Source organism: Carcharodon carcharias, chromosome 9, assembly GCF_017639515.1.
Source record: "Carcharodon carcharias isolate sCarCar2 chromosome 9, sCarCar2.pri, whole genome shotgun sequence".
In the NCBI taxonomy this organism is placed as follows: Eukaryota; Metazoa; Chordata; class Chondrichthyes; order Lamniformes; family Lamnidae; genus Carcharodon; species Carcharodon carcharias.
Genome location: NC_054475.1, coordinates 59,953,459 through 59,981,192, shown reverse-complemented (window position 1 = coordinate 59,981,192; position 27,734 = coordinate 59,953,459). Strand labels below are relative to the sequence as shown.

At 44.4% G+C, this 27,734-nt stretch overlaps 1 protein-coding gene across 5 annotated transcripts in view; it reads right to left on the bottom strand.

The window, feature by feature from the left end:
• The window catches only part of etv7 (ETS variant transcription factor 7), a 284,939-nt gene that overhangs the window by 214,497 nt on the left and 42,708 nt on the right, over nucleotides 1-27,734 (bottom strand). For 3 of the 5 annotated variants that reach the window (XM_041195797.1, XM_041195794.1, XM_041195796.1), the window contains exons 4-5: nucleotides 25,633-25,764; nucleotides 6,467-6,640 (exon numbers count right to left, since the gene is read on the bottom strand). The exons of 1 other annotated variant lie outside the window; for it this stretch is intronic. In XM_041195797.1, the coding sequence (XP_041051731.1) occupies nucleotides 6,467-6,640; nucleotides 25,633-25,764 (306 nt within the window). The remainder of the gene's footprint in view (nucleotides 1-6,466; nucleotides 6,641-25,632; nucleotides 25,765-27,734) is intronic. One more of the 5 variants, XM_041195798.1, reaches the window with a different exon arrangement.

The window sequence follows — 27,734 nt, the reverse complement described above, 5'->3', positions numbered from 1 at the left end:
TGGGGAGCGGTGGCAGTGGTGGTCAGCGCCAATGCCATGCAAAAGAGGACAGCCACCCAGTGCCAAAATAGGATGGATGATCTCTTCCGTTCCACCAGGGTAAATCACTCTTCTCATCACCCTCAACTCACACACTCAAACCCATCACACATCCACAGGGCCCTCACTCACTGCCAGTTCAAGAGACATCACCATTCACTCTCTCACACACACCGTCATTGTCCTCATCCTGCCCATGAGACCATTCAGCACCCACACATGCTAGGCATACTTATCATCTGGCCCGGCAAGTGTTCTGCTTACATTCTCCCCAACTCTATTTATGCAGGACAAGCAGGCACACAACAAAAGGGAAAGGTCACAGACTGGTAGAGGAATGCCTGACATATGTCCTTACGGACTTTGAAAATACAGCCATCCAGCTGGCCGGTGATGATCTGGACCATTCCTGTGCTGACAGTGAGGTCGGCGGTGCTCAACCAAGTGAGGGTCCAGCAGTGCAACATCCATCAGACAACCATGCTGTGAGTCAGTTCCCCACTCCACAGTCCCCTGCCATGCACTGATTATCTCTCCTTGCTTTCACAGGCACAATCGGGAAACAGCCGATGGAGTCCACAAGGCAGGGCCTCCAATCAAACCCTGAAGAAACCTCTGAAGAGGAATCTGAAGGTACCCTCCTTGAAGTCCCATCACAGCACTCACCCACACCCTCCACCAGCATAGAGAGACACACCTCAGTGCGACCTAGCTTTAGAGTAGCCTCGGGATAACAATCTGGTGAGCACATCGCACTATCTGATCCACTTCCTGATCCACTTTCTGATCCACAGCAGGCAGTGGCAGGGACTTCCCAATTTTCTGGCACTCGGAGCACTGCTGGAGGCCAAAAATCTGCTTAGACTGAGTCAGCTGAGGAGCCTCTGGACTCAGTCATGTCACAGTTGCTGGAGCTGCAAAGGCAAGCTAGGGAACATCAGGAAGGGAAGTCTGCTGCACTCCTCAGATTGTTAGGCACAATAGAGGAGTCCGTCCACCTTCACTGGGAGACTAAAATAGAGGACATGACATTAGAAGGAAAGATCAAAAAAAGATATAAAGACACAAGATAGAAAGGGAGTAGATAATTGATAAACTAAACAAACTTAGAGGGCATAAAATCCCTGGTTCAGATGGATTGTAATCCTGCATACTAAAGTAAGTTAATAAATAGACAACAGAAACATTATATATTTACAAAAATTCATTAGAAAAGGGAATAGTGCTAGAGGATTGGCAGACAGCTAACATAAAATCTATATATAGAAAAGAGTATAGAACAAGCCCCAAAAAATTGTAAACCAATAAGCTAAACACTCTTGGTTGGAAAGATAATGGAATTCTTAATAAAAGATATAATAGTGAAAACATATAGAAATTGAAAGGATAATAAAGTATAGTCAGTAAAGATCCCAAAACGGAAGACCATGCTTGGCCAAGCTTACTGAATCCTTTGAAGAAAGAGGTGGCCAGCGAGGTAGTTGATGCATTGGTGTTAATTTTCTAAAATTCACTAGATTCTGGGAAGGTTCCATCAGGCTGGAAAGTGGTAAAAATAATCCCTCGGTTCAAGAAGGGAGGGAGGCAGAAAACAGGAAATTATAGGCCAGTTAGCTTGACTTCTGTCATGGGGAAGTTATTAGAATCAATCATTAAGGAGGTTATAGCTGGGCACTTAGAAAAGCTCAAGGTAATCGGGAAGAGTCAGCATGGTTTTGTGAAAGGGAAATCATGTTGAACCAATTTATTGGAGTTCAATAAATTATTGGAGTCCTTTAAGAGTAACATGCACTGTGGATAAAGGGGAGACTGTAGACATAACGTACTTGGATTTCAAGAAGGCATTTGATAAGGTGCCACATCAAAGATTATTGCAAAAATAAAAGCTTACAGTGTAGGGGTAACATATTATTATGGATAGAAGATTGGCTGACTGGCAGAAAACAGAGTATGGATAAATGGGTCTTTTTCTGATTGGCAGGACGTAGAGTTCCACAGGGGTCTCTGCTGGGGCCACAACTTTTTACAATTTATATCAATGACTTAGATGAGGGGAGTGAAGACATGGCAGATGACACAAAGATAGGTAGGAATGTATGTTGCGAAGAGAACATAAGGAGGTTGTAGACAGATGTAGATAGTTTCAGTGAGTGGGGAAAAATCTGACAGATGGAGTATAATGTGGGAAAATGTGAAGTTGTTCACTTTGGCAGGAAGAATAAAAAAGCAGCATATTACTGAAATGGAAAACGGCTGCAGAATTCCAAGGTGCAGAGGGATCTAGGTGTTCTAGTACATGAGTCACAAAAGGTATAGAATGCAGGTATAGCAAATAATTAAGAAGGCTAATGGAATGCTATCCTTTATTAGGAGAGGAATTCAACATAAAAGTAAGGATGTTATGCTTCAGTTATACAGGGCATTGGTGAGACCACATCACGAACACTGTGCACAGTTTTGGTCTCCTTATTTAAGGAAGGATGTAAATGCATTGAAGGCGGTTCAGAGAAGTAAAAACAAAAAAACTGCGGATGCTGGAAATCCAAAACAAAAACAAAAACAGAATTACCTGGAAAAACTCAGCAGATCTGGCAGCATCGGCGGAGAAGAAAATTTCAATTATATTTCAACTCTTTCTTGGACTCGAACTCAAGTTCTGTCGAAGGGTCATGAGGACTCGAAACGTCAACTCTTTTCTTCTCCGCCGATGCTGCCAGACCTGCTGAGTTTTTCCAGGTGGTTCAGAGGAGGTTTACTAGATCAATGTCTTGAATGATGTCTTATGAGGAAAGGTTGGACAGACTGGGCTTGTTTCCACTAGAGTTTAGAAGACTGAGGGGTGGCTTGATTGAAGTATATAAGATTCTGAAAGGTCTTGACAAGGTGGATGTCAAAAGGATGTTTCCTCTTATGGGTGAGTCCAGAACTAGAGGGTATTGTTTTAAAATTAGGGGTTGCCCTATTAGGACAGAGATGATGAGAGTTTTTTTCTCTCAGAGGGTTGTATGACTTTGGAACTCTACCTCAGAAGGTGGTGGAGGCGGGATCATTGAATATTTTTAAGACAGAGGTAGATAGATTCTTGTTAGGCAAGGGAATCAAAGGTTATCGGGGTTAGATGGGAATGTGGAACTCGAAACACAAGCAGATCAGCCATGATCTTATTGAATGGTGGAGCAGGCTTGAGGGGCCGAATGACCTACTCCTGTTCCTATTTCGTATGCTCATAAATAACAGAAAGATTGAATAAAGGCAAGGCAGAATATGCAATTGATTTGGATTTCCAGATAAGGTAGATCCTGAATCAAGGTCAGAACATATGGAGTCAGGGAAGAAGTAACAGAATTGAAGCTGAAACTCTTTTCTCCAGAAAAGAGAAGACTGAGGGGTGTCCTGTAAATATTTATAACCTGGGACCCTTTTATGGAGATGGTTTCTCATTAGGAATTTTCTCATTGTTAGAATCATATCTCTCAAGACTGAATTTTTCTTTTACAAAATGGAAGGACCTGGCATGATCTGTACATTTGGATGTTAACCTGGGATTTTTTTTTCTAGGATAGTTCACCTTGGAACTATCAACAAGTAGGTCTCTTCCAAGAAATCAAGTTGTGAACCTGCTGGTTTTTGAAGTCAGCCTTGTTGGGGAACAAGCTGATGACAGAAGGCTACCCTAACTGTTTCTCTCTCTCTCTCTGTCTCTCTGTACACCTTGCCTAAAATTGTGTATGCTTATCAACCTGTAGCTGGAGATCACTTATCTGAGTGTAATTGTTCTGCACTTGAACCTGCAAAGCTGAGACCAGTCGGTGAGAACGTCCAGATGTCCACTAGGACCAGCTGTCTTCACACAAGGGAGCTCCAGGTCGACAGCATTGAGACCCTGTGGACTTTGTCTTTTATTTTATAACGCCCATCCTTTAGAACCTATCTCTGCAGAGAAACTCCATCTGTTTGTCCTTTGTTTATCTGTGTGTGTTTGTGTGTGTATGTCTGTGTGTGTGCTGGGGGAATTCTTTAGGAAGAGATAGATAGTTATACTTTCTGATTACAATTGTGTGTTAACCAGTACTTGCAACTTGTTAAAAGAAGTTTCGGTTTATAAGAAATTAACGTTCTGAGTTTATTAAAAGAAGCCTGGTCGGAGGCTTTTTTATTCTGAGCATCAGTAGGGGAAATAGGAAATTGGCTACTTAGGTGAGAAAATTAATGGTAAAGCCTGCAGAGTAGTGAGGCTAGATCATAGGCGCACTCCTCCATCCTGGTCATAACACTGACAGAGAGAGAGTCTGACCTTTATGAGAGACTTCCACCATCAGGGATCCATAAGACCATAAGACATAGGAGCAGAAATTAGGCCATTCGGCCCATCGAATCTGCTCCACCATTCAATCATGGCTGATTAGTTTCTCAACCCCATTCTCCCACCTTCTCCCCATAACCTTTGATTCCCTTACCAATCAAGAACGTATCTATCTTGGTTTTAAATACACTCAATGACCTGGCCTCCACAGCCTTCTGTGGCAATGAATTCCATAGATTCAACAGTCTCTGGCTAAAGAAGTTTCTCCTCATCTCTGTTCTAAAAGGTCTTCCCTTTACTCTGAGGCTGTGCTCTCGGGTCCTAGTCTCTCCTACTAATGGAAACACCTTCCCCACATCCACTCTATCCAGGCCTTTCAGTATTCTGTAAGTTTCAATCAGATCCCCCCTCATCCTTCTAAACTCCATCGAGTATAGACCCAGAGTCCTCAAACGTTCCTTATATGTTAAGCATTTCATTCCTGGGATCATTCTCGTGAACCTCCTCTGGACCCTCTCCAGGACCAGCACATCCTTCCTGAGATACGGGGCCCAAAATTGCTCACAATATTCTAAATGTGGTCTGACCAGAGCCTTATAAAGCCTCAGCAGCACATCCCTGCTTTTGTATTCTAGTCCTCTCAAAATAAATGCCAACATTGCATTTGCCTTCCTAACTACCGACTCAACCTACAAGTTAACCTTAAGAGAATCCTGGACTAGGACTCCCAAGTCCCTTTGCACTCCAGATTTCTGAATTCTCTCTCCATTTAGAAAACAGTCTATGCCTCTATTCTTCCTACCAAAGTACATGACCTCACACTTCCCCACATTGTATTCCATCTGCCACTTCTTTGCCCATTCTCCTAACCTGTCCAAATCCTTCTGCAGCCTCCCCACCTCATCAATACTACTGTCCCTCCACCTATCTTTGTATCTGCAAACTTAGCCAGGATGCCCTCAGTTCCTTCATTTTGATCATTAATGCGTAAAGTGAAAAGTTGTGGTCCCAACACTGACCCCTACGGAACTCCAATAGTAACTGGTCGCCATCCTGAGAAGGAACCCCTTATCCCCACTCTCTGCCTCCTGCCAGACAGACCCCTTTCATAAAGGCAGTCTCACCATCAGGGACCCTGTTACATAAAGAGTCTTATTGTCAGGACTCCTCTTATAGAGAGAGTCGCACCATCAGGGACCCTGTTACATAAAGAGTCTTATTGTCAGGACCCCTTTTATAGAGTCTCAACATCAGGGACCCCTTTTATAGAGAGAGTCTCACCATCAGGGATCCCTTTTATAGAGAGAGTCTCACCAACAGGGACCCCTTTTTTTGAGTCTCACCATCAGGGCTCCTTTAATAGAGAGAGTCTCACCATCAGGGACCCCTTTAATAGAGAGAGTCTCACTATCAGGGCCCTGTGTGTAGAGAGATTCTGGTGTTTTTTGATCACTGGTTCAGGATGGGACCTGCATTCTCTGATCTGCCCTTCCCCTTTCCTAACTGCCAGTAACAAACCCATTATTCTGGGTAGAGGACAGCTGTCCATGTGCTGGGTGGACTCTCTGGTCTACCTCTCTGCAATGGGGCAGGTTGCAATCTGCTGCTGATATGAATGGAGATGTAGCAGTCGGCCCCATGCCTCTTTTAGAGGGATTTTTTTTTAGAAGGATGCTGGAGAATGGCAGAGCGCTTCAGCTCACAGCCAGGATGGGAAACAAGGAGTCACAGAGCAGCTACAAAATGGGCCAAACTGAATTATAAGAGAATGTTCCTCAGTCCAAATGAATGTGGCTCCTGAGTTGTCAGCCTCTGTGGAGAGAGAAGCAGAGTTAACGTTTCAGGTCTGTGACTTTTCATCTAACAAAAGGTCATCGACCTGAAATGTTAACTCTCTTTCTCTCTCCAGAGATGCAGCCTGGCCTGCTGAGCATTTCCAGCAGTTTCTGTCACTATTTCAGATTTCCAGCATCTGCAGTATTTTGCTTTTGTATGAGTTTTCAGCATGAGTGCAGTGTTGATTAGAGTAACTCCAAGTATTAGTAGGAATCCCAGTGAGGGCTTCAATGGACATTGGTTGTCTGGTCCACCTTGCCCATGGTGACCATGCCCTTCAGGGCCCACCTGTGTGGAACTGGAACCTCTGAAACGGTCTTGTGTTGATCTTTTCTCTTCCATCCATCATGGGTCCACCTGATCGCACTGGAAGCTGAACTGAGGCGTTGTTACTCTGGGATAGGACAGGGCTGCTGGACACATATATAGGTGATGGGAATACTGGTGTCGGTTCTTGGATACCTAAAAAAATCCAAGTCCAAGAGGCTGCTCTTGTCAGTGAATACAATAAATACAATTCAGAAATACATTAAATTCTAGGGAACAAATGGACCTCAGTTCCAAGATAAACAATGATCATCTTATTTTGAAATGTTAGTCTTAACCCATTGAATTAACAGTAATTCCAAACTGTAGCACAGCAAAGCTCAATATATGCAACAATGATTACTGAATCAAACAAAGGTCTAAAGAGGCTTAAATTTTCCAGCTCAAAGAACAAGGTAAATTGCTACAGAAAGCCATTGAAGCTGACAGTATAAATGGTCCCTATCTAACACCAGTGTGGCAACATCATATCCACCAGGGCTGCAGTGGTTCAAGGAGAAAGCCCATTGCTTCTCAAGGCAACCAGGGATGGACAATAAATCAAGTCTTGCCAGAGCTGTTCAGGTTGTTAGAATAAATATTCTTTAAAATTATAATCACCTTATGATTTTGTTAAACACAGTGTGGTGAGGAAGCACTCTCCCCTGGTGAGGAGGTGGGTATCTGGGATTGATCAATGATAATGGATTGTGCTTTATTAGGTCTAACAATTTTTTAAATCTATATCTACGAATGCCCGATTTTGTCCTATTTGAACCTGAGTTAAGTTCTAATCCTATATCCCATCATCAAGACTGTTTATTTCAATCATTGTTCAGCTCAACTACATTATGGAGGAAACTCCCATCCACATTCATTACTCCATGATTCACCTTCTTCCACGGCCTCCTGAGTTCCTCCTCACTCAAACTCCACTCATTCAAAAGTCGCTGCCGCGTTATTAATCCCACCCACCGTCAGCCCCATCCTCACTGACTGTTGTGCAGAGTTAGAAATCCTGGTCCATGTTTTCAAGTTCTTCTGAGACATTGGTTCATCCTACTTTTGTAACCCTGGTCATTGCAATGTTCCTGCCTCTGTCTTTCAGTCCTTCAACTCTAGTCTCCTGCGCAACTGAGGGATCCTTCAGCATAATAGATAGAAGGTTGGGAATCCATTGTCAATGCAGACTGATTGGGCAATTAGTCTTAAGAGTTGGCAATCAGGCAACAAGATGGCAGTTTCAAAATGGACTGTAGTTTGAAAGGAAACAGCAACAAACGAGCGGTCCGGATTGCTTAGAAAGAAGGTTGTTGACTCACACTCTATTTTTAAACGTCCTTAATTCTTCCTCCACCATCCCGGATGTGAATGTTTGAATTGTTACTGGTTTACCCATTGATCTGCATTATGTAGCTACCTAAAACATACCAGTACACTAAATCCAAGTCATGTTAACCTTTCCCCCTAGATTTTTTACAGAGTTGTAGAGACTTCAGGGACCTTTAAGAATGGCAGACAGGGCCTAGAACCAGATGTCCCACCTCTATTTTTACGAGGGGGAGGGGAGTGGATGAATTGGGGTGGAATGTGACTTACGCATGAGGGGAACCCAAACCCAGTAGGGCCACTTGGACTCAGTGCTGTATTCAAATAGACCTCATTTACACTGTTGGAAAGGCTTTGTTTGTGAGTTCTGAATTTTTACAGTAGATGCAGATGTCTGAGAAGGGTCAGTAAGATCTTTGGAACTGAAAAGATGTCAAGTTATTTCAATAGTCTGCTCTTTAAAAATTAAAAACAAACAGCCTGCCTGTGTCTGAATTGAAAAAAAATTGTGCTAGCTCTTTTAATAACTGCTGACATAATCCTAACTCCTATCTTTATAGCATTATTACTGCTTGATTGCCTTCTACAAGCTATCATTATCACAGTGGCCTGTAAATTCACAGTTTGATTAACAGCTCAAAGAAGTTATTGAAGGACGAGCTGTCTTTGGTGTGGGGTTATACATACAAATGCTTGTTTTTATAAGGGATTAAATACTTGTGGTGATTTAAATGTATTGAGTGGGCTTTCATGAATTTTTATATGTTTTCATATTTTTTCATGTTTTTTATATAGTGAAGTTTGCAACAGATATTTAGGACATTATTTTATTTCATGGTCCCTAATGTCTGTTCATGGTAGATACTGGCTGAGTTGGCATGGAGGGTGTAAGGGCAAAGGGTGGTGGGTGAGAGGGGTATTAAGTTGGCATGGGGCCATAAGGAGCCATGAGGATAGGTGGGGGTCATATGTTGGCACTGAGTTGGCATAGAGGTTATATGAGCCCAGTGGGTGGATGAGTGACCATGAGTTAGCATGAATTGGCATTTATCAGCATGGGCAGCGGATCGTGAGGGTTAGAAGGCCAAATGTTTAAGAAAACAACTGCTACGAAGTCCTAGAGAACCAAGGCGGGCCTATTAACCAACCTGCCTCAGCACTCAGCAGCCCCTGTGGATGCCTCCGATCTGCATCTGGAGTGGCAGGACTGACTCCATCTTGCACCCATTCCCTCAGAACGGAGATCCCAGCATTCAGGGCACTTTCCCAAGGCAGGTGTGGCAAGTCGGGAGATTTCCCCAATCTCCATACCTGCCTCGGGAGTGAAAATCCAGGCCTTTATGTACAATCATTATTCATCCAGGTGAATTGTCATGATCTGAAATGCACTGTTTGAAAGGGTAAAACAAAAATCAAAATACCTGGAAAAACTCAGCAGGTCTGACAGCATCTGCGGGGAGGAATACAGTTAAAGTTTCGAGTCCTTTTGACTCTTCAACAGAACTAAGTAAAAACAGAAAAGAGGTGAAACATAAGCTGGTTTGGCGGGGGGGTTGGGGGGGGATGGGAGGGTGGGACAGGTAGAGCTGGATAGAGGGCCAGTGATAGGTGGAGATAGCCAAAAGATGTCATAGACAAAAGGACAAAGAGGTGTTGAAGGTGGTGATATTATCTAAGGAATGTAAGGAATATGCTAATTAAGGGTAGAAAGCAGGACAAGCAAGGTACAGATAGCCCTACTGGGGGTGGGGTGGGGTGAAGGGAAGGGATTGAAATAGGCTAAAAGGTAGAGATAAATAATGGAAATAGGTGGGAAAAGAAAAATCTATATAAATTATTGGATAAAAAAAGGGGGGATCAGAAAGAGGGTGGGGATGGAGGAGAGAGTTCATGATCTAAAATTGTTGAACTCAATATTCAGTCCGGAAGGCTGTAAAGTGCCTAGTTGGAAGATGAGGTGCTGTTCCTCCAGTTTGCATTGAGCTTCACTGGAATAATGCATCAGGCCAAGGACGGACATGTGGGCATGAGAGCAGGGTGGAGTGTTGAAATGGCAAGCGACAGGGAGGTCTGGGTCATGCTTGCGGACAGACCGAAGGTGTTCTGCAAAGCGATCACCCAGTCTACGTTTGGTCTCTCCAATGTAGAGGAATCCGCATTGGGAGCAACGAATGTAGTAGACTAAATTGAGGGAAGTGCAAGTGAAATGCTGCTTCACTTGAAAGGAGTGTTTGGGCCCTTGGACGGTGAAGTGGAGGGAAGTAAAGGGGCAGGTGTTATACCTTCTGCGGTTGGGGAAGGTGCCGTGGGAGGGGGTTGAGGTGTAGGGAGGAGTGGACCAGGGTGTCCCGGAGGGAACGATCCCTATGGAATGCTGCCGGGGTGTGGGACAGGGGGGTGGTGAAGGGAAGATGTGTTTGGTGGTGGCATCATGCTGGAGTTGGCGGAAATGACGGAGGATGATCCTTTGAATGCATAGGCTGGTGGGGTGATAAGTGAGGACAAGGGGGATCAGTGATCCCTGAGCCTGCTCCAATGTTCTAGAGCCCAGCACGCTTCTCCAGTGATCCCTGAGCCTGCTCCAATGTTCTAGAGCCCAGCACACTTCACCCAGTGAACCCTGAGCCTGCTCCAATATTCTAGATCCAAGCACACTTCATCCAGTGATCCCTGAGCCTGCTCCAATGTTCTAGATCCCAGCACACTTCACCCAGTGATCCCTGAACCTGCTCCAACATTTCCAGTGGTCCTGACAGCAGTTGGAAGTGTCTGTCAGCAACACAGCCAGCCGACCGGCTAGCAGGAATTCCTCCTTGGTTGTACCAGGGGCAGCTCATTAATAAGCTGTCACCAGAATTGCCATCCTGTTCAGGAGACCAGTCAGAGGACTGGCAGTTCAGCAGTGCCATCAGGGGTGGTATTGATACATGCAGAGGCCCTGCAGCAGCCGGAAGGTAGACCAAATGCCTTAAGTGATGGAGGGGTGATTCTACTGAGCAAGTAGCTAGGGCTGCGGGGATTGCCTTCTCTGCCCACCGCCCCCTCTTTGATTAAAAATACACCCCCCACCCCCTGGGCTGTTGCTGGGAGGCCGCCTGCATTCATCTGGGGCCTCCCCACCGATGGGGTGTGGGTTAGCAATTGTCTGGTCTACAATTCCCTGGATTCTCTCTCTGGCTTTTCTTAAATTGTAGAGTGACGTGTGCAACCTTCCAATCTAAAGGGACTGTTCCTGAATTGAGAGTACTTTAAAAGATCAAGCTTAAGGTACCTGAAAATGTTTTTATTTACTTTGTTTAAAACCCTGGTATGGGAACCACCGGCCCTGGTGATTTGTCAATCTTTGGTGTCATTATTTTCTTCATTGCTATGAACTTGCTTATGTTAAAGATGATGAGTCTGAAAGATGTTATTTTAAAGGAGAGCTGGTCATGCGTACATACACATACGCAGGATAATTTGAGAAGGCTATCAAAAAGACATATGGGTTCTTAGACATTATAAATAGGAGTAGAGGGTAAAAAGTAAAGAAGTAATGCTTAATCTGTATAAATCACACGTTGGACCCCAGTCAGAGTATTGCATCCATTTCTGGGCACCAAACTTTAGGAAGGATGCAAAGGCCTCAGAGAGGCTTCAGAGGAACTTTACTAGAATGGTAGCAGGGATAAAAGACTTCAATTGCACGGAAACATTGGACAGCCTAGGATTGTTCTCCATAGAGCAGAAATGGGGAGATTTGACAGAGGTATTCGGAATCATAAAGGGTTTTGATAGAGTAAGTAAGGGAGATACTATTTCCAGTGGGAGAAGGATGGGTGACCAGGGGACACTGAAGTAATTGGCTAAAGAACTAGAAGTGACATGAAGGTTTGTTTTATACATCAAGTTGTGCTGATCTGGAATGAGCTGCCTGAAAGGATAAAGGAAGCAAATTCAGTGACAAGAAAATTGAATAAATACTCAAAGGGGAAAAATGCAGGGCAATGAGGGAAAAGTTCAATAAAAAACAAGCAGGATGGGGTGAAGAGTTTCTCTCAGTGCTCAATTTTATGGTTCTGCGTCTGATTAGAACAGGTTCTGTGAAAGAACAGGATGGAACTTATCATATTCTCATTCTGTTTCTTTGTTTTATAAGTGAGTCACCTTGACAACAATCTACTTCCTGGTGAAGCTGGAACTGTCACTAACCATGGGGAAGAGGAGAATTGGTTCGATCAAATGTGGAGATATTTGAGGGGGAGGGGATGGGAACTGGAAGAAATCACCAATAAGGAAATGCACTGACTCATATCTAGAAGCAATGTGAGAACTGATAGCTCATGTACAGTCAGCATGTACTGGCTAAGAGGTCAAATATGGATCCTCTTCTAGGAGGGGAACTGATTGAGAGGAAACTGCACAGGAATTGTGTTAAAAAGCTGCTGCTGGATGAGGGTAATGGTTCAATGTAACTAAAAGTCCATTAGAGATTTTCTTTCACATTTTTGAGATGTTTAATGTGTCCTGGCACAAGGACAACAGTTCTTGGACTTAGGATCTTTGCAATATCACTGTAGAGCAGATGATAAGTGGTGTTGTATACTTTTTCAGGTCCAACTAACAACAGAAAGCTATCTGCCAGGTAATAATACAGATACCATTGGCTGCCTGGCTGAGGTGTGTCCCACTGACCTCCCTGTGCAGTAACCAGGGTTAGAGTCCATTCAATCGACTGACACAGAAACCATTTGGAAACTTTCTAAAACTCCCCAGTATCAAACAGCTCTAACTAGTTTTTCCAGCAGTATTCTATTCACTTCTCTCTCTATATTTTATGATTCACTCACCCATTTACTGCACAGAAGCCTTGGCCCTGTGCCACTTTAAGCAAGCACAGCACATTATTTATAATGCATGGGAAGATTAAATACATAGGAATGTAAGTCTAACATGCACTGAGAACTTAATGAGAAACATTTCGGAATTCCATTCAGAGAAACAATTATGTCTGAAGCTTGTTTCACCCCTGTCCCAGAATGAAGAAAAAAACAGTAAAAACCGGGAAATAAGAATACTGGTCCAAACTCATTTTGTATACTTTAAAATGGAACCCCAGAGAGACCGCAGAGTGCTGATCTGGACTGTTTTTTCCTTCTAGGGTGTATTTCAAAAGCAGTAAAATTGCAGCCAGTTTTTGATTGGATTGATTTCCAATTCATTTGAGCAGTTACAGGAAATCCAGGGAATTGGTGAAGAGAGATGTCAGGAAGAAATAATAATTCCCATAATGTTACTGGAATTTATTGTAAAATAGTGGTGCGTGTGTGTGGGCGTGCACGTGCATGTGTGTGAGACTTAATTGGATTAAAGACACCTGGTCTGACGGCTTTGATGTGGTGGTAGATGAGCTAGGTGGAAATGTTAAGTAGGTAAAACAAAAACAGAATTACCTGGAAAAACTCAGCAGGTCTGGCAGCATCGGCGGAGAAGAAAAGAGTTGACGTTTCGAGTCCTCATGACCCTTCGACAGAAGGTAAACTTAGGTGTCAAGGGAACACTTGCATTTTTAAATAAACCAGACTAGATTGTTTTCAAAGGAGGGGTGACATGTGTTACCTAGCCAGGTGAAGTTTAGAAACAGTGTGTTTATTTTTCACAAAGATTACTGGTAAAACTTTATTATCAGAAAGGTAAAGTCCACGCACTTTCGGAATTTTGTAGAAACCTATAAGACTTGGTGGTCTTATGATGACTGAATTCAAGGCACGCATCTCAAAACTTATACAAATTGCAAAACAAATTGTGGCAGTTGCTTCAAGTTTCCCTTTGGGATTTGAACAACTCAGCATTTACCATTGGCTGTTCTATAACATAGTTGGGAGCTGGTCTGGGATATATTTGAAATTCCTTGGATTGGAGTTGGTGAATCTTAAGGTTATGAGTATGAGAGGCACTTTGAGTTCAAGAGTTGGGGTGAGGTTTTTTATAGTGGTGAGACTGAAATATGGCGTTGGCAGTTGCTCAGGCTTGTCTGGGAGTTGAAGTTATAACTTTGGCTGGTTTACGAAAGAAAATTAATGTTAAGTTAATGGAATTGGCAGATAAATTACAATTGGTGTTACCTGCAGGGGTGAAGAAAGCAGATATAATTGAAGGTATTGAAGGTATAGCACAACATTTAAAGTTGGAAGTGATAAATGAGATTAGGTAGGTAGGTTAAGTGTTTCTCACGTGTTGGTGCAGACTCAATGGGCCTCTTCAGCACTGTGTGATTCTGTGATACCTGACTGTCACAGCGAGTCACAGTTGGGGGTAGTGAGACTTCAGTTAGTAATAAAGAGGCTTGAATTTGAACCAGCAAAGGAACTGAGAAAACTTGAATTGGAGGCAAGTGAAAAGGAAAAAGAATTGGAAATGAAAAAAAAAAACTGGAAGTAGAGGCAGCAGAAAAAGGGAAAAAGAGAGATTATTCCAAAAAGAAATGGAAATACAAAAACTTGATCTCCAGAGGGAAAAGTCAGCAATAGAAAAGAAAAAGAAGGAAAGAGACAGAGAATATCAGCTTACAATGCTGGATTTTAAAAAGGAAACATCAGATGCTGAGGAAAGTTCTGATGAAGAAAAAGGAAAAATCCTTTAACCTAAAACCCAGTGGGGAGATGTTTAAATTTGTACAAGCTCTTCCAAAGTTTGAGGAAAGAGGTGTTGAAGCATTCTTTATTTCATTTGAGGAGGTAGCTAAACAGATGAAATGGCCACAGGAAAACTGAACATTGTTGTTACAATCTAAGTTGGTGGGTAGAGCACATGAGGTTTATGCTTCACTGTCAGAAGAAATGTCGGTGAACCATGATGTGGTAAAAAAAAAGGCTATTTTGAGTGCATATGAGTTGGTTCCTAAGGCATACAAGCAAAAATTTAGGAATATGAGGAAACAGCCTGGGCAAACTTATACTGAGTTTGAAAGAGTAAAACAAAATAATTTTGATTGGTGGATACAGGCATTAAAGATAGAAACAAGATATGCAGCTAAATCTTATGGAAGAATTTAAAGATTCAATTCCTCCGGTAGTGAGAACTCATGTGGAGGAACAGAGGGTTGAAATGGTGAGAGAAGCAGCAGAGATAGCTGATGATTATGAGTTAGTTCAGAGATGTAAATCTTTTTTTGTCACCCTTTTAAATCAGAAAAGGATAGAAAGTGGGAAGGTGAAAGGAAGGTGGTAGTCAGTGAAGAGAAGGAGTAGGTGGATATTCGCAGGAAATGTTTTCTCAGAATGAAAAGGAAGGTGCTGAGGTGACACTCGAAAATTGAGGTGTTTTCATTGTAATAAATTTGGACATATGAAATCTGTGTGTTGGAAATTGCAGAAATATTACAACAAAGAAAATTGTGGAAGAATTAACTAATTTTTTTTAGAAGATATGGTTTACCTAAGGAAATACAATCAGATCAGGGTTCAAATTTCATGTCACAGCTGTTTAAGGGAGTAATGAACAGTTTGAGAATAAAACAATTTAAGTCAACAGTTTATCATCCTGAGTCACAAGGAGTTTTGGAAAGCTGGCATCAAACTCTAAAAACCATGATGAAGGTGTACAGTTAGAATTATGCACAGGATTGGGATGGGGGAATTCCATTTTTGTTATTTACCTTTAGGGACGCTCCTAATGCATGGACTGGTTTTAGTCTGTTTGAACTAGTTTATGGTCATGAGGTAAGGGGAACACTGAAATTGATTCATGAGAAATTGGTGGGTCAAAATTCAGAAACTACTCTCCTGGATTATGTACAAACTTCAGAGAAAGATTGGATAGAGTATGTGAGTTGGCTAGGGAACAATTAAAGATATTACAGCAAGTGATGAAAATGAAAGCTGACAGGAAAGCTACAGCTCATAGTTTCATCACTGGGGAGAAAGTGTTAATTCTGTTACCAGTACTGGTTAACTCATTAAAGGCAAGGCTTAGTGGGCCTTACAGGATTGAAAAGAAATTGAGTGAAGTAAATTATTTAATAAATACTCCAGATAGAAGAAAGAAGCAGAGAGTGTGCCATATAAATATGCTTAAAAAGTACTTTGACAGAGAAGAGGACCAAAAGGAGGTGTTAGTGATGGTGGATGAAGAGAAAGAGGTAGGAATGCAGGATTCTGAAATTGATTTTCCTCTAAGCAAATTGGATAATGAGAGGGTGTTTGAAAGTTTAAATGCAATATTGAGTTACCTTCCAGGCAAGTATCAAAGTGATTTGGAAAAGCTATTGTGGTCACACAAAGATATTTGTGGAAATAAGCTGGGAAGGACAAATTTAGCTGTACATAATGTATGTGTAGAACTTTCACCTTCACTAAGGCAACATCCTTATAGACTAAATCCAGCAAAAGTTATCATAAGTACAGAAAGAAATCAAATTCATACTTTAAAAGTATGTTATTGAGTCTAGTTGCAGTAACTGGAGTTCGCCTATTGTACTGGTACCAAAACCAAATTGAACAAAAGACTGTGTGTGGACTATCGAAAGGCAAATGCGGTGACAAAAGCGGATTCATATCCTATACCACGGTTGGAAGATTGTATTGAGAAAGTTTGACAAGCAAAACTTATCACAAAGATTGACTTACCAAAAGGATATGGCAAGTACCATTATAGGAGAGGGCAAAGGAGATATCAGCTTTTGTGATGCCAGATAGATTGTATCAGTTTAAAGTCATGCCGTTTGGTATGAAGAATGTGCCTGCAACATTTCAAAGACTGACAAAGTAATTGCAGGTCTGAGCAATTGTGCTGTTTATATTGACAACTTAATAATTTTCAGACATACATAGGAGGAGCATTTACTCGATTATAAGAAGCTAACTTGGCTAAAAATGAATTTGCAGAAGCGCAAGTTACGTATCTAGGCCATACCATTGAACATGGTAAGGTGGCTCTGGGAGGTGTGAAATTCAAGGCTATTGTGGATTTCCCTGTGCCTACAACAAAATGAGAAGTTTTGAGATTTCTGGGCATGAGTGGGTTTTATCAGAAATTTGTACCAAATTTTAGCCAAGTGGTTGCTCCACTGACTGAACTATTAAAAAAGAACAAGTAGTTTCAATGGACACGAGAGGGTCAGAAGTCATTTGACAGTTTGAAAACTGTATTAACTACGACACCAGCTTTGGCAGTGCCCAATTACGCCAAGAAATTTAAGTTGGCCATTGACACAAGCGATATAGGCATTGGGGCCGTACTGTTACAAGGAGATGAAACTGGAATTGAAAAACCGATAGGGTATTTTTTATGGAAGTTGAATGTACAACAGAGAAGATATTCAATGATCAAAAAGGAGACTTTGGGTTTGGTGTTAGCATTGCAGCATTTTAAGATTTATGTTGCAAATAATTCATCAGAAACAATTGTTTATACAGACCACAATACTTTAAAGTTTCTGGACAAATTTCAAGATGGAAGTGCATTGCTATTCAGGTGGAGTTTATTACTGCAACCATTTAATCTACAGATTATACTTGTAGCAAGATGAAAAAATCTGATTGCAGATGCAATATCAAGAGTTGAAGCTTAAAGAGAAAATTGGACATTTAAAATCTGGACACTGAACTGAAATGATTTCTGTTGATACAAAGGGTTTGTGTATATATATATATATATATATATATAGTTATGCTAATGCATGCATTTAGTAGTGTAACACTGTAAGTATATAGATAAGTATAGGAAATAGTATAAGATGGGTTAATAAAAATTAAGCTGTCTTTTTAAAGTTCGGCGGTTCATCTTGTAATAAGGAGGGGGTTGTCAGGACAATATAATAATTCTTATAATGTTATTGGAAATTATTGTAAAATGTCAGTATCTGTGTCTGTATTTATCAGTATCTGAGTCTGTATTTGTGTGTGTGTGTGTGTGTGTGTGTGTGTGTGTGTGTGTGTGTGTGTGTGTGTGTGTGTGTGTCTTAATTGGATTAAAGGCAGCTGCTCTGAAGGCTTTGATGTGGTAGAAGATGAGCTAGGTTGGAAATGTTACACAAGTAAACATAGGTGTCAAGGGAACATTAAATAAACCAGACTAGATTGCTTTCAAAGGAGGGGTGAAATGTATTCCCCAGCCAGGTGAAGTTTAGAAACAGTGTGTTTATTTTTCCTGAAGATTACTGGTAAAACTTAGTATATTGAGAGATTTTTATTATCAGAAATGCATTACACTTCGGAATTTTCCCAGAATTGCACTTAGTGCAGTAGCGGGCAGGTAAAATGGGGTCCTGCCCGCCGACAAAAATGGTGGCTTTTCACACTGTATTGTCCCAAGTCCGCCTCATTTATTCACTCCCATGAAACACGTCATTTCAATGGTGAGTGAGCTCTAACTTGCCCACCCACCATCACCCCGCTGTTGCATCATGCTGGCCGCCATCTTTACGAGGCAGCCGCCAGCAAAGCATTCATCACCACCAGCTCACCACCGCTACCTGGGAGACATGGCCAACAAAGGAAAAAGACTGAGGTCTCCACTTCAACAAGGGGTCCTTCGAGCGACTGCTGGATGCCATGGAGGCCCGCCGGGATGTGCTCTACTCCCACTCTGGCCGCAGGATGGGTAGCAAAGTTACCAACCCGGCTTGGGAGGCGGTGACAGCGGTGGTCAGTGCCAATGTCCTGCAGAGGACAGCCACCCAGTGCTGCAAAAGGGTGAAGAATCTCCTCCGTTCTGCCAGGGTAAATCACTCTTTTCATCACTCCTAACTCACACACTCACAAACCCGTCACACATCCACAGGGCCCTCACTCACTGCCAGTTCAAGGGACATCACCATTCACTCTTTCACACACACCATCATTGTCCTTATCCTGTCCATGGGACCATTCACCACCCACACAGGCCAGGCCTACATATTATCTGGCCCGGCAGGCGTGATACACTCTCCCCATCTCTATCCATGCAGGACAAACTGGCTCACAACAGGAAGGAAAAGGTCACAGACAAGTGGAGGGATGCCAGAGATCAAAGTTCTGACAGAATTCAAAAACAGAGTCATCCAGCTGGCCGACGACCAGTCCTGTACTGATGGTGAGGTCGGTGCTGCTCTACCAAGTGAGGATCCAGCAGTGCAACATCCATCAGCCAACCATGCTGTGAGTGATGTGTCCTGTTTCACAGGCCACTGCCATGTACTAATTATCTCTCCTTGATTTCACAGACACATCTGGGAAGCAGCCGACAGAGTCCATGACCCAGGGCCTCCAATCAAACCCTGAAGAAATCTCTGAAGAGGAATCTGAAGGCACCCTCCCTGAAGTCCCGTTACAGCGCTCACCTACACCCTCCACCAGCATAGACACACACACTTTGGTGGGACCTAGCTTTACAGTAAACTCGGGACCACATTATACTTTCTAATCCACAGCAGGCAGAGGACTGCTGGAGGCCAGAACATTGCTGAGTTCGAGTCAGATGATGAGCCTCTGGACCCGGTCATGTCTCAGTTGCTGGAGCTGCAAAGGCAAGCTCAGGAACATCAGGAAGGGATGTCCACTGCATTCTTCAGATTGCAAGGCACGATGGAGGAGTCCATCCATCTTCAGGCTGAGGTGATAGCGCCGGCATCACAACGCACTAAGGTCAACACTGGCGGCCACCATGGAGACCTTGGTCCAGGACATCACTCCTGCACTACTGTGCGGGCTTAACTCCATCGCTGATGCCATAGTTGGCCTCCAACAATCTGTACACGAGAGGGGTGCTGGGCAGCTCGATCTCACTCCAGCTTCCCCTTCTCCTCACGGACGCAGCTAGGGGCCCTCGGGCACCCCTAGGGAGGAGGATCAACAGGTGCACACCCCGCAGCCAACCACCCAGGTGAGCCTGGGAGTCACTGGCCCATCCGAATCCCCTCTCCCTGTGACTCCAGCAGCTCCAGCTCCACAGGCCGAGGAGGGTGTCATTGCCACACAGCAGGACCCTGAAAGCAGGCCAGAGCCCTCCAAGTCTCGGCCCTCTAGAGGACGCCCGCCAAGGCCATCATAGACAGGGTGTCACAGTCAGCAAGCTGCCTCCACCTCTGCTGTGGATGTCCAGAGAGCAGCAAGATGTAGCGGCAGGGTTAGGAAAGTTAGGTAAACAGTTTGGCCATGGCTGTTGATCACTTGTATATACTGTTCACTATTGTCAATAAACTGCTAAGAATGTCTCCCTGCCTGTGGCTCCTTGTTCTGATGAGCAGTGTTCTTGTCACTCAGATGTGAAACCTTTCTGCACAAAATAAAGGCAGGTGCCTCAGTCCAGGGCCTTTTCCCTGTGCTCTGTGTAGCCTTCAGACCACAGTGATGGTCCAGCCTCACACTCCCTGGAAACATTACTGATGCCTGCACCTTGGCGGTGCTGGTCATTGCAGCCAGAATGTAGTGGGCAGGTGCCACAGAGTTCTCTCATTCTCTCTGTGTGCTCTCAGCACCTTTAAGGTGGGGCTGGCCCCCATCACACCAGCATCTGTAACCAGTGATGCTGTGCACCAGCTCCTGAAGGGCTGAGGTGCTGAAGGCGGACACAGCATCAGATGTATCTAAAGTTTCATGGCTGCGTCTCTGAGATGGCCCTGATCATGGAGCACAAGCAAGCTGCCCTTGGCCGGACAGGAGTCAGACATTCTCTGAAGCTGTGTGAAGATCTATAGAGTGTCCTCACTACATGTTATCAACATCCTCCTGTGATCGAGTGACTATTAGGGCCTCCACTGCATCTCCGTGACAGGAACATTCTGAGATAAGCTAGACTGGAGTTAAACGTTCATAACTGCGATGTGAGGATCTATGAGACACCTCACTGCATGTCGCCATCATCCTCCACAAATCTGGCAGCTATGAGGGCCTCCCGAGCAGGCCTGCCTCAGCTAGCCAGTGCAAAAGCCTCATCCTCGTCGTCATCACCACCGAGGACCCCCTCACCCCCATCCCCATCAGCGTCTTCCTCATCCGAGGAGACCTTCAGCTCCTCAGCCAGTTCCTCTCCCCATTGCAGTGCCAGGTTGTAATGCGTGCAACAGACAATGATGATGCATGACACCCTCTGTGGACTGTACTGCAGGCTCCACCAGACCGGTCCAGGCACTGGAACCGCATCTTCAGCATCCCGATGGTTTGCTCCACCAAGCTGAGAGCTGCAGCATGAGCCTGGTTATACCTTCACTCTGCTGCAGTCTGAGGCCGCCACACAGGTGTTATCAGCCACGGCCTCTGCAGGTAGCCCTTGTCTCCAAGGAGCCTTCTCTGCAGCCTCTGTGGACCCTGGTAGGCTGCAGGGATCTGCGAGCGACTCAGGATGTAAGCATCGTGCACCCTCCCTGGAAACTGTGCGCACACCTGCAGAATGCGTTTCTGGTGGTCGCACACCAGCTGCGCGTTCAGTGAGTGGAAGCCCTTGCAGTTGATGAAGTCCACTGAGTGCAGCGATGGAGACCTGAGCGCCATGTGGGTGCAGTCAATTGCACCCTGAACCTGTGGGAATCCCGAGATCAGGGCGAATCCAATGGCCCTTGCATCCTGGCTGTCCCGGTCCTGGGCAAAATGCACAAACTTGTGTGCCATGGAGAAGATGGTATCCGTGACCTCACGGATGAATTTGTGGGTGGCGGATTGTGAAATCCCACAGAGGTCACCTGTGGAGCCCTGAAAGCAGCCGCTGGCATAGAAATTGAGCACCATGGTTTCACAGCCACTGGCAGTGAATGCCCTCCATTCCCCTTGGCGCCAAGTCCCGTAGTAAGTGGCAGATGTGAATGACCAGGTCCCTAGACATGTTCAGTCATTGGTGACACTGGTTCTCCCTCATCTGCAGGAATGGCAGGCAGTGTCTATAGACTGTGGGTGTTGCTAGGCATTAATCAGCCACGGCTCGCTGTCGCTCCTGGGCAGCGTGTGCAGGAGCCCCAGCTGCCCCTTCTTCATGAGGTTGCTGCTCCTGCCTCTGTGCAGCCAGGTTCCTCAGTCGCTCTCTCCTCTATCTTCTCCGCTCTGTGTAGGCCATCAAGCACATAGCTAGGTCACCAGGATCCATAATCCAGACGTGGTCCTCCTGCAGCATGAAAGAGAGAGAGACGTGGGTAGGATGGGTGTACTTAGCACCTTTCCTGGCCCTGTGTGACCGCCCCTTAATGCTTCCCGGAGAGTGCTGGTCACCCCTCGGATGGCCAGAGATGAGTGCGCAGGATGGCTGCCCTCTCAGCCTGTGACATGGGAACACAGCTCCTAACTAGGTCGCTAAGAATGCAAGGGGCTGTAAGCACCTCCAGCAGTGACTGCTACATGGCCAGTGTTAGCGAGGAGATTGTACAACGTGTTCAGTCCAGCTGCACCGCCGTCCAATAAAGTGGTGGCGGTCTGTGCCGGGAGGGTAGGGCTGTGGGGGGTGGGGGAGGGTAAGGTATGATGCGCTTGGTGGCCCTTTGGTGCCACCACATTGCTTGCCTGGGTGGGCAGGCTAGAACCTGACCCCGATCATATCACTGTGACTGCACCTGACCTGTCTCAGTTGCAGAGGCATGGTCAGTTTATACAGGCGTCCCTAAAACGTGGCCATTTCTCTCGCTTATCCTGACCCCCACCTCGAATGCCTGTGTGTGGGATGCAGCACCAGGGCAGCACTTGATACTCCCCCCTTCAGCAGTTGCCTACGAAGCTGGCCAGCACTTGTCCCTGGACACAACCCACCCCCGGACACCCTCTCAGCAGTTGCCCCCGACGGCCCTGAGGCCTGTAAACAAGAGGCGAGCTATGGTGAACGCTGCTGCTCACTCACCTCAGTTCCCCCAAACTGAAGGCTGCCAAGTGCACGTCGCGTGTGAGCTGTTGTGAAACACATCGACGTGCTTTCCCGCTGATGAGGATGGACAATACGGCGGGGATCCAAGAGCCTGGCGGGATGGCCTTTTAATTATATGTTGATGTATTACAATTAACTCCCTGCTGACCGATGGCACAAAACGTGGCCTGCCGTTGTCGGGCTGTGCGGATGATCACAACCTGCTTTCATGCCATTGTGAAACAGGACACACCATATTTTCCGTTCATGCTGCCTATCATGCCAGCGGGCTCAGAAAATTCCACCCATAGTGCAACAATGGGAATTTGCATTCAAAGGGGAAAATATGTATAAAGGAGAGAAGGCTGAGTGTAAGGACAGGAATTCTAAGATCTAACAAGTGTGAAAAGACTCCAGCATCTAAGCCTCAAGCTGCTGTTGACAAAGAGCCGAAGTTAAGAAAACTCACTTTGAATTTGACTGTTCAGGGTATCATGTTTCTTTGCCTGGGTCTTTTAAATCTACGTGCCTTACTGTTTCCTAATGAAAGTGTAACTGAGGGTCAGATTAAGTAGGGGCCTTTAGAAGTTATCATAGTAGTAATTTGTAGACACATGTATGTGCTTAAAAATCATTTTTCTTGTTAATAAATGTTTAATCTAGTTTTGTAATAACCTGTAAGACTTGGTGGTCTTATTACTACTGAGTTCAGGGCGCACATGTCAAAATGTATACAAATTACCAAACAAGTTGCGGCAGTTGTTTCAAGTTTCCTTTGGGATTTGAACAACTCAGCATTTACCATCAGGTGTGCCATAACAGAGGTTTGATCCTCTGGCTCCTTCTCTCACTGTTTCTGTCACTTGTGATGGAACAAGACCTAACCATGCTCCAGGTTATAAGAATTCCTCTGATGTGGAGTTTTGTGTGAATTTATAGCTACGCTCGCGAACTGAGATTTTTAAAGTGGAAACTTTGGTTGCTAAATTCTTTTGTGTTAATGTGAGGGCCCAGGTGGAATGTTACCTCACAGTATTCCCTGTAGCAGACTTTGATAGAAAAGTCTCACCTTTGCTTGAAAACATTCCTTATCAGTTTGAAAGTAGTTTGATTGAACTCCAGCAACAATTCAGTAAAGTTGCCAGTGCAAGAAGGAAATAAAGACGGAGTCCTTATCTGTAATGGCTGTCCCAACATGGGTACGCTGCAAGCAACAACCTTGCCTTTGTGGCAGATTTTCCTCAACCTCAGGCTATGCAAATCTATTTGAGACCAGGGGTTTATTTTAAAATCACCCCACCTTCATCACTGTCTCTGCTAGGCAGAGGCATAAGGGGAGATGGGGGGAAATTGGGGATGAGTGGGGTGGGAAGGTGGTGGTCAAAATTAAGTGTGGCACTTACCCACTCAATTTCTGCTCTGGTCTGGCTAATTGCAATCTTAGATGACAGGCGGCAAAGACACCCACACTATTCTTGTCACCACAGTTAAAAAAGGAAATTTATTTATCTCATAGGTTGCACAAAAGAGCAACAGGAATGATCGCCAACGTGACAGAAGTAAGCATAAGGAAAGATTAGAAAATATTAAGTTCTAATGATTAGAGGGGAGGTATCGAGTGCACTATAGAGAGTTTTAATTGGTATTGAGAACACCTTTCTCTCGTCCACTCAATTAACTCTTCATAATTTTAATTTTAGACGCTTCTGATCATTCCCAACCGATAAAAACAGCCCCATTTTATATTTCCTCATATCAGGCAGCATCCTGGTAAATCTGCATCATATTTTCTCTATTGCCTCCACATCCCTCCTATAGTGTGCAGCCCAACACACAATCCAAATGTGCTTTACTAAACTTTCTTGATGACAACCATTACATCTTGGCATTAATATTCATATATTCATATATTAATATTCATATATTAACATACCTCTTACCATAGAACCCATTATTCCATTCATTTTTTTAATGACCTGATCCACTTGAGGGGCTGCTTTTCACGTCTTGTGAACTTGAGCCTCAAATCCCTTGGTTCTTCCACTCATCCAGTTTAACATCAAAGTATAACTACTTTCTTTAAAATGCAAAATCTACCATTTCTGCAACGCTGTGCTTCACTACACACTTTGAACCACCCAGAAAATAACTTGTACTCTTGTTTCCAACATTCTAACCAGTTTTTGAGCCAAATTTGTTACCTTTTCCCTAACTCCATAATCCCTTAATCTTCTCTCGTAGCTTCCTGTGTTGTACCTTGGCAAAGACTTTCTTAAGTCCATATTTACCATATCCATTTCATTTTCCCTGCCCACCATATCCGTCACTTCCTCAAAGACACTCTCTGATTTGCCAGGCACAATCTTCCTTTCTGTGTTGACTTCTCCTATTATTTTCCATTCATCTAGAATTTTAGGAATTTTGTCTGTAATTAAAGATTTAAAAATGTTACTGACCAGAGAGTTTAAACTAACTGGCCTGTAATTACTAGTGTTTGTCCTGTGTCCCCTTTGAACAATGAGTGTCACACTGCTCAATCTTCAGTTCTCTGGTATGTATAACTCTCAATACAACCTCATAGAACAATTACTGTGCCTTCTACTATTTCTTCCTACTTCTCCCTCAGGATCTGTGGTAGAATTCCTCTGTTCACATTTACTAGGGGTGAGTGTGCCCTACAGTGAGGATAAAATAGGGAGATGGTGCTGGAGTAATATCAGGAATTAAAATAGTCTCAGGCTATAAAACTGTCATCAATTGTTGTAAAAACCCATTTGGCTCATTAATGCCCTTTAGGGATGGAAATCTGTTATCCTTAACCGATCTGGCCTCCAGAACCACGGCAACGTGGTTGACTGCAGTTCAAGGGTAATTAGGGACGGGCAACAAACGTCTAGACTTGCCACAGTGGCACTCACGTCTCATGAAAGAATTAAAAAACAAACCTGACTGGATGCTGTACATTGACATGTTGCCATGCTGTAATTGATATTAGGATTCAGGTAACCCAACCGGTTGCCCAAAGGACATTGACGTCATACCTCTGAATGTTCTGTGCAGAGCTACATGTGGGGAGTGGATGGCCTGTTCTGCTGCTGGGTTCATGATGGAATTCCTTTGTGCAAAGCTCCTGTAGTTATTGATCTGTTGAAGTATTTCATACAGCACATCCCCTAAAAAGAGAAAACTGATCAAACCCTTTCTATTCAAGGATTTCTGGATTTTTTCAACATTATCAGTAGGATTGTCTCAACATTAGCAGCTGATCCATGCAGGAAAGCCTTTAAAAGCTACAGATTCAAAGTCAAGGCAAGCATTGCTGGCCTATATCATAAACTCTGAACCAATCACTGTGCTGCGGATCGAGTATTGTCTTCATGGCGGAATAGCCTACAGGCATGTTATCAAGATTCACATGAAGAATGATCCTTGGGTAAGATACTAGAAGGCTGTAGAAACAGCTGAGTTATAGGGTTGATTCCCTTCCACTGACACACTCTTAGACAACCATAGACGGTTATGCCTTTGTTATATAATGGTCTACTTTGGTGCAAAGTAAAGAAACATCCTTCCTTTCCTCCCATACCCGATCCTATGGGTAAACAGGTGATCTCTTCCTGGATCTCCACCATTTTGGCTCTGGAGCATTGTCTAGAACCAGCCATTGGTGGGGGCACAGGGTCAATTAGAGAAAACCCCTTTTAATTTATTGTCCCTCCTTTGGTTCTCAGGGTAGAATGCTCAATGGTACTGCTTTATAGAAGATTGAACTTCCTACCCCTAGAAATGTTGTGTATCTCAGGTTGTTACAGGGGGCTCCTATTCCAAAATACAAGATATATCTGAGCCTTGCACACTTGAATTCCTATCAACATTGCTTGAATCACGCCAATCTGGTATTTGCTCCCTCCTAGTGTGTTGAAAGATATGTCTAAAATCACAAATGACATTTTTTGTGACCATGCCATATTGGGCAGAATTCTCCCAGATTTGCATTAAGTGCAATAGTAGGCAGGAAAAAGTACATTTTACCCACTGGCCGCAATAGCGGGTTTTTGTGCCGTATCGTCCCAATCCCACCTCATTAATCATGCATTCCCGGGAAACATGCCGGGTTGCTGCCAGGATAGCCTCTGATTTGCCCACCCCGCCATCATCTCAGGCCTTCAGTAATCCAGGCGCCGTATTTAAAGGCTGCCCCTTTAAAGGCTGCCCCTGCACAGAGCTAGCTCTCTTCAATGGATAGGAAGCTGCTGGGAACCAATTGCTGCCAAAGGGAGGAAACATGCTGCCCGCAAACTTAGCCTCCCTTGAATGCCTGCTGGACACAGTGGAGGTCCGCTGCAATGTCCTCTACCCCTGATCAGGGCAAAAGCCAGCAGGCAAGGTCACCAATCCAGCATGGGAGACAGAGGCAATGGTGGTCAGCGCCAACGCTCTGCAAAAGAGGACAGCCACACAGTGCAGGAAGGGGATGAATGATCTCCTCTGTTCCACCAGGGTAATTCACTCTTCTTATCACTCTCAACTCACACACTCACAAACCCATCACACATCCACAGGGATCTCACTCACTATGAGTTCAAGAAACGTCACCATTCACTCTCTCACACTCACCTTCATTTGCCTGCAGATCATGTCCTCATCCCATCCGTGGGACCACTCACCACCCACACATGCCAGGCATCCTTATCATCTGGCCTGGCAGGTGTCCTGCTTACACTCTCTCCATCTGTATTTGTGTAGGACAAGCTGGCACACAGCTTGCAGAGGTTGCTGACTGGTGGAAGAATGCCTGAAATCAAGGTCCTCACAGATGTTGAAAGTAGAGCCATCCAGTTGGCCAGCGAGGATTTGGACCTGTTCTGTGCTGATGGTGAAGTTGGTGGGGCTCAACCAAGTGAGGATCCAGCAGTGTAACATCCATCAGATAACCATGCTGTGAGTAATGTGTCCTGTTTCACGGGCCACTGCCATGCACTAATTATCTCTCCTTGCTTTCACAGGCACATCTGGGAAGCAGCCGAGAGGATCCACAAGCCAGATCCTCGACTCAAGCCCCAAAGAAACTTCAGAAAAGGAATCTGATGACACCTGCATTGAAGTTCTGTTACAGCGCTCACCCACACCCTCCACCAGCGCA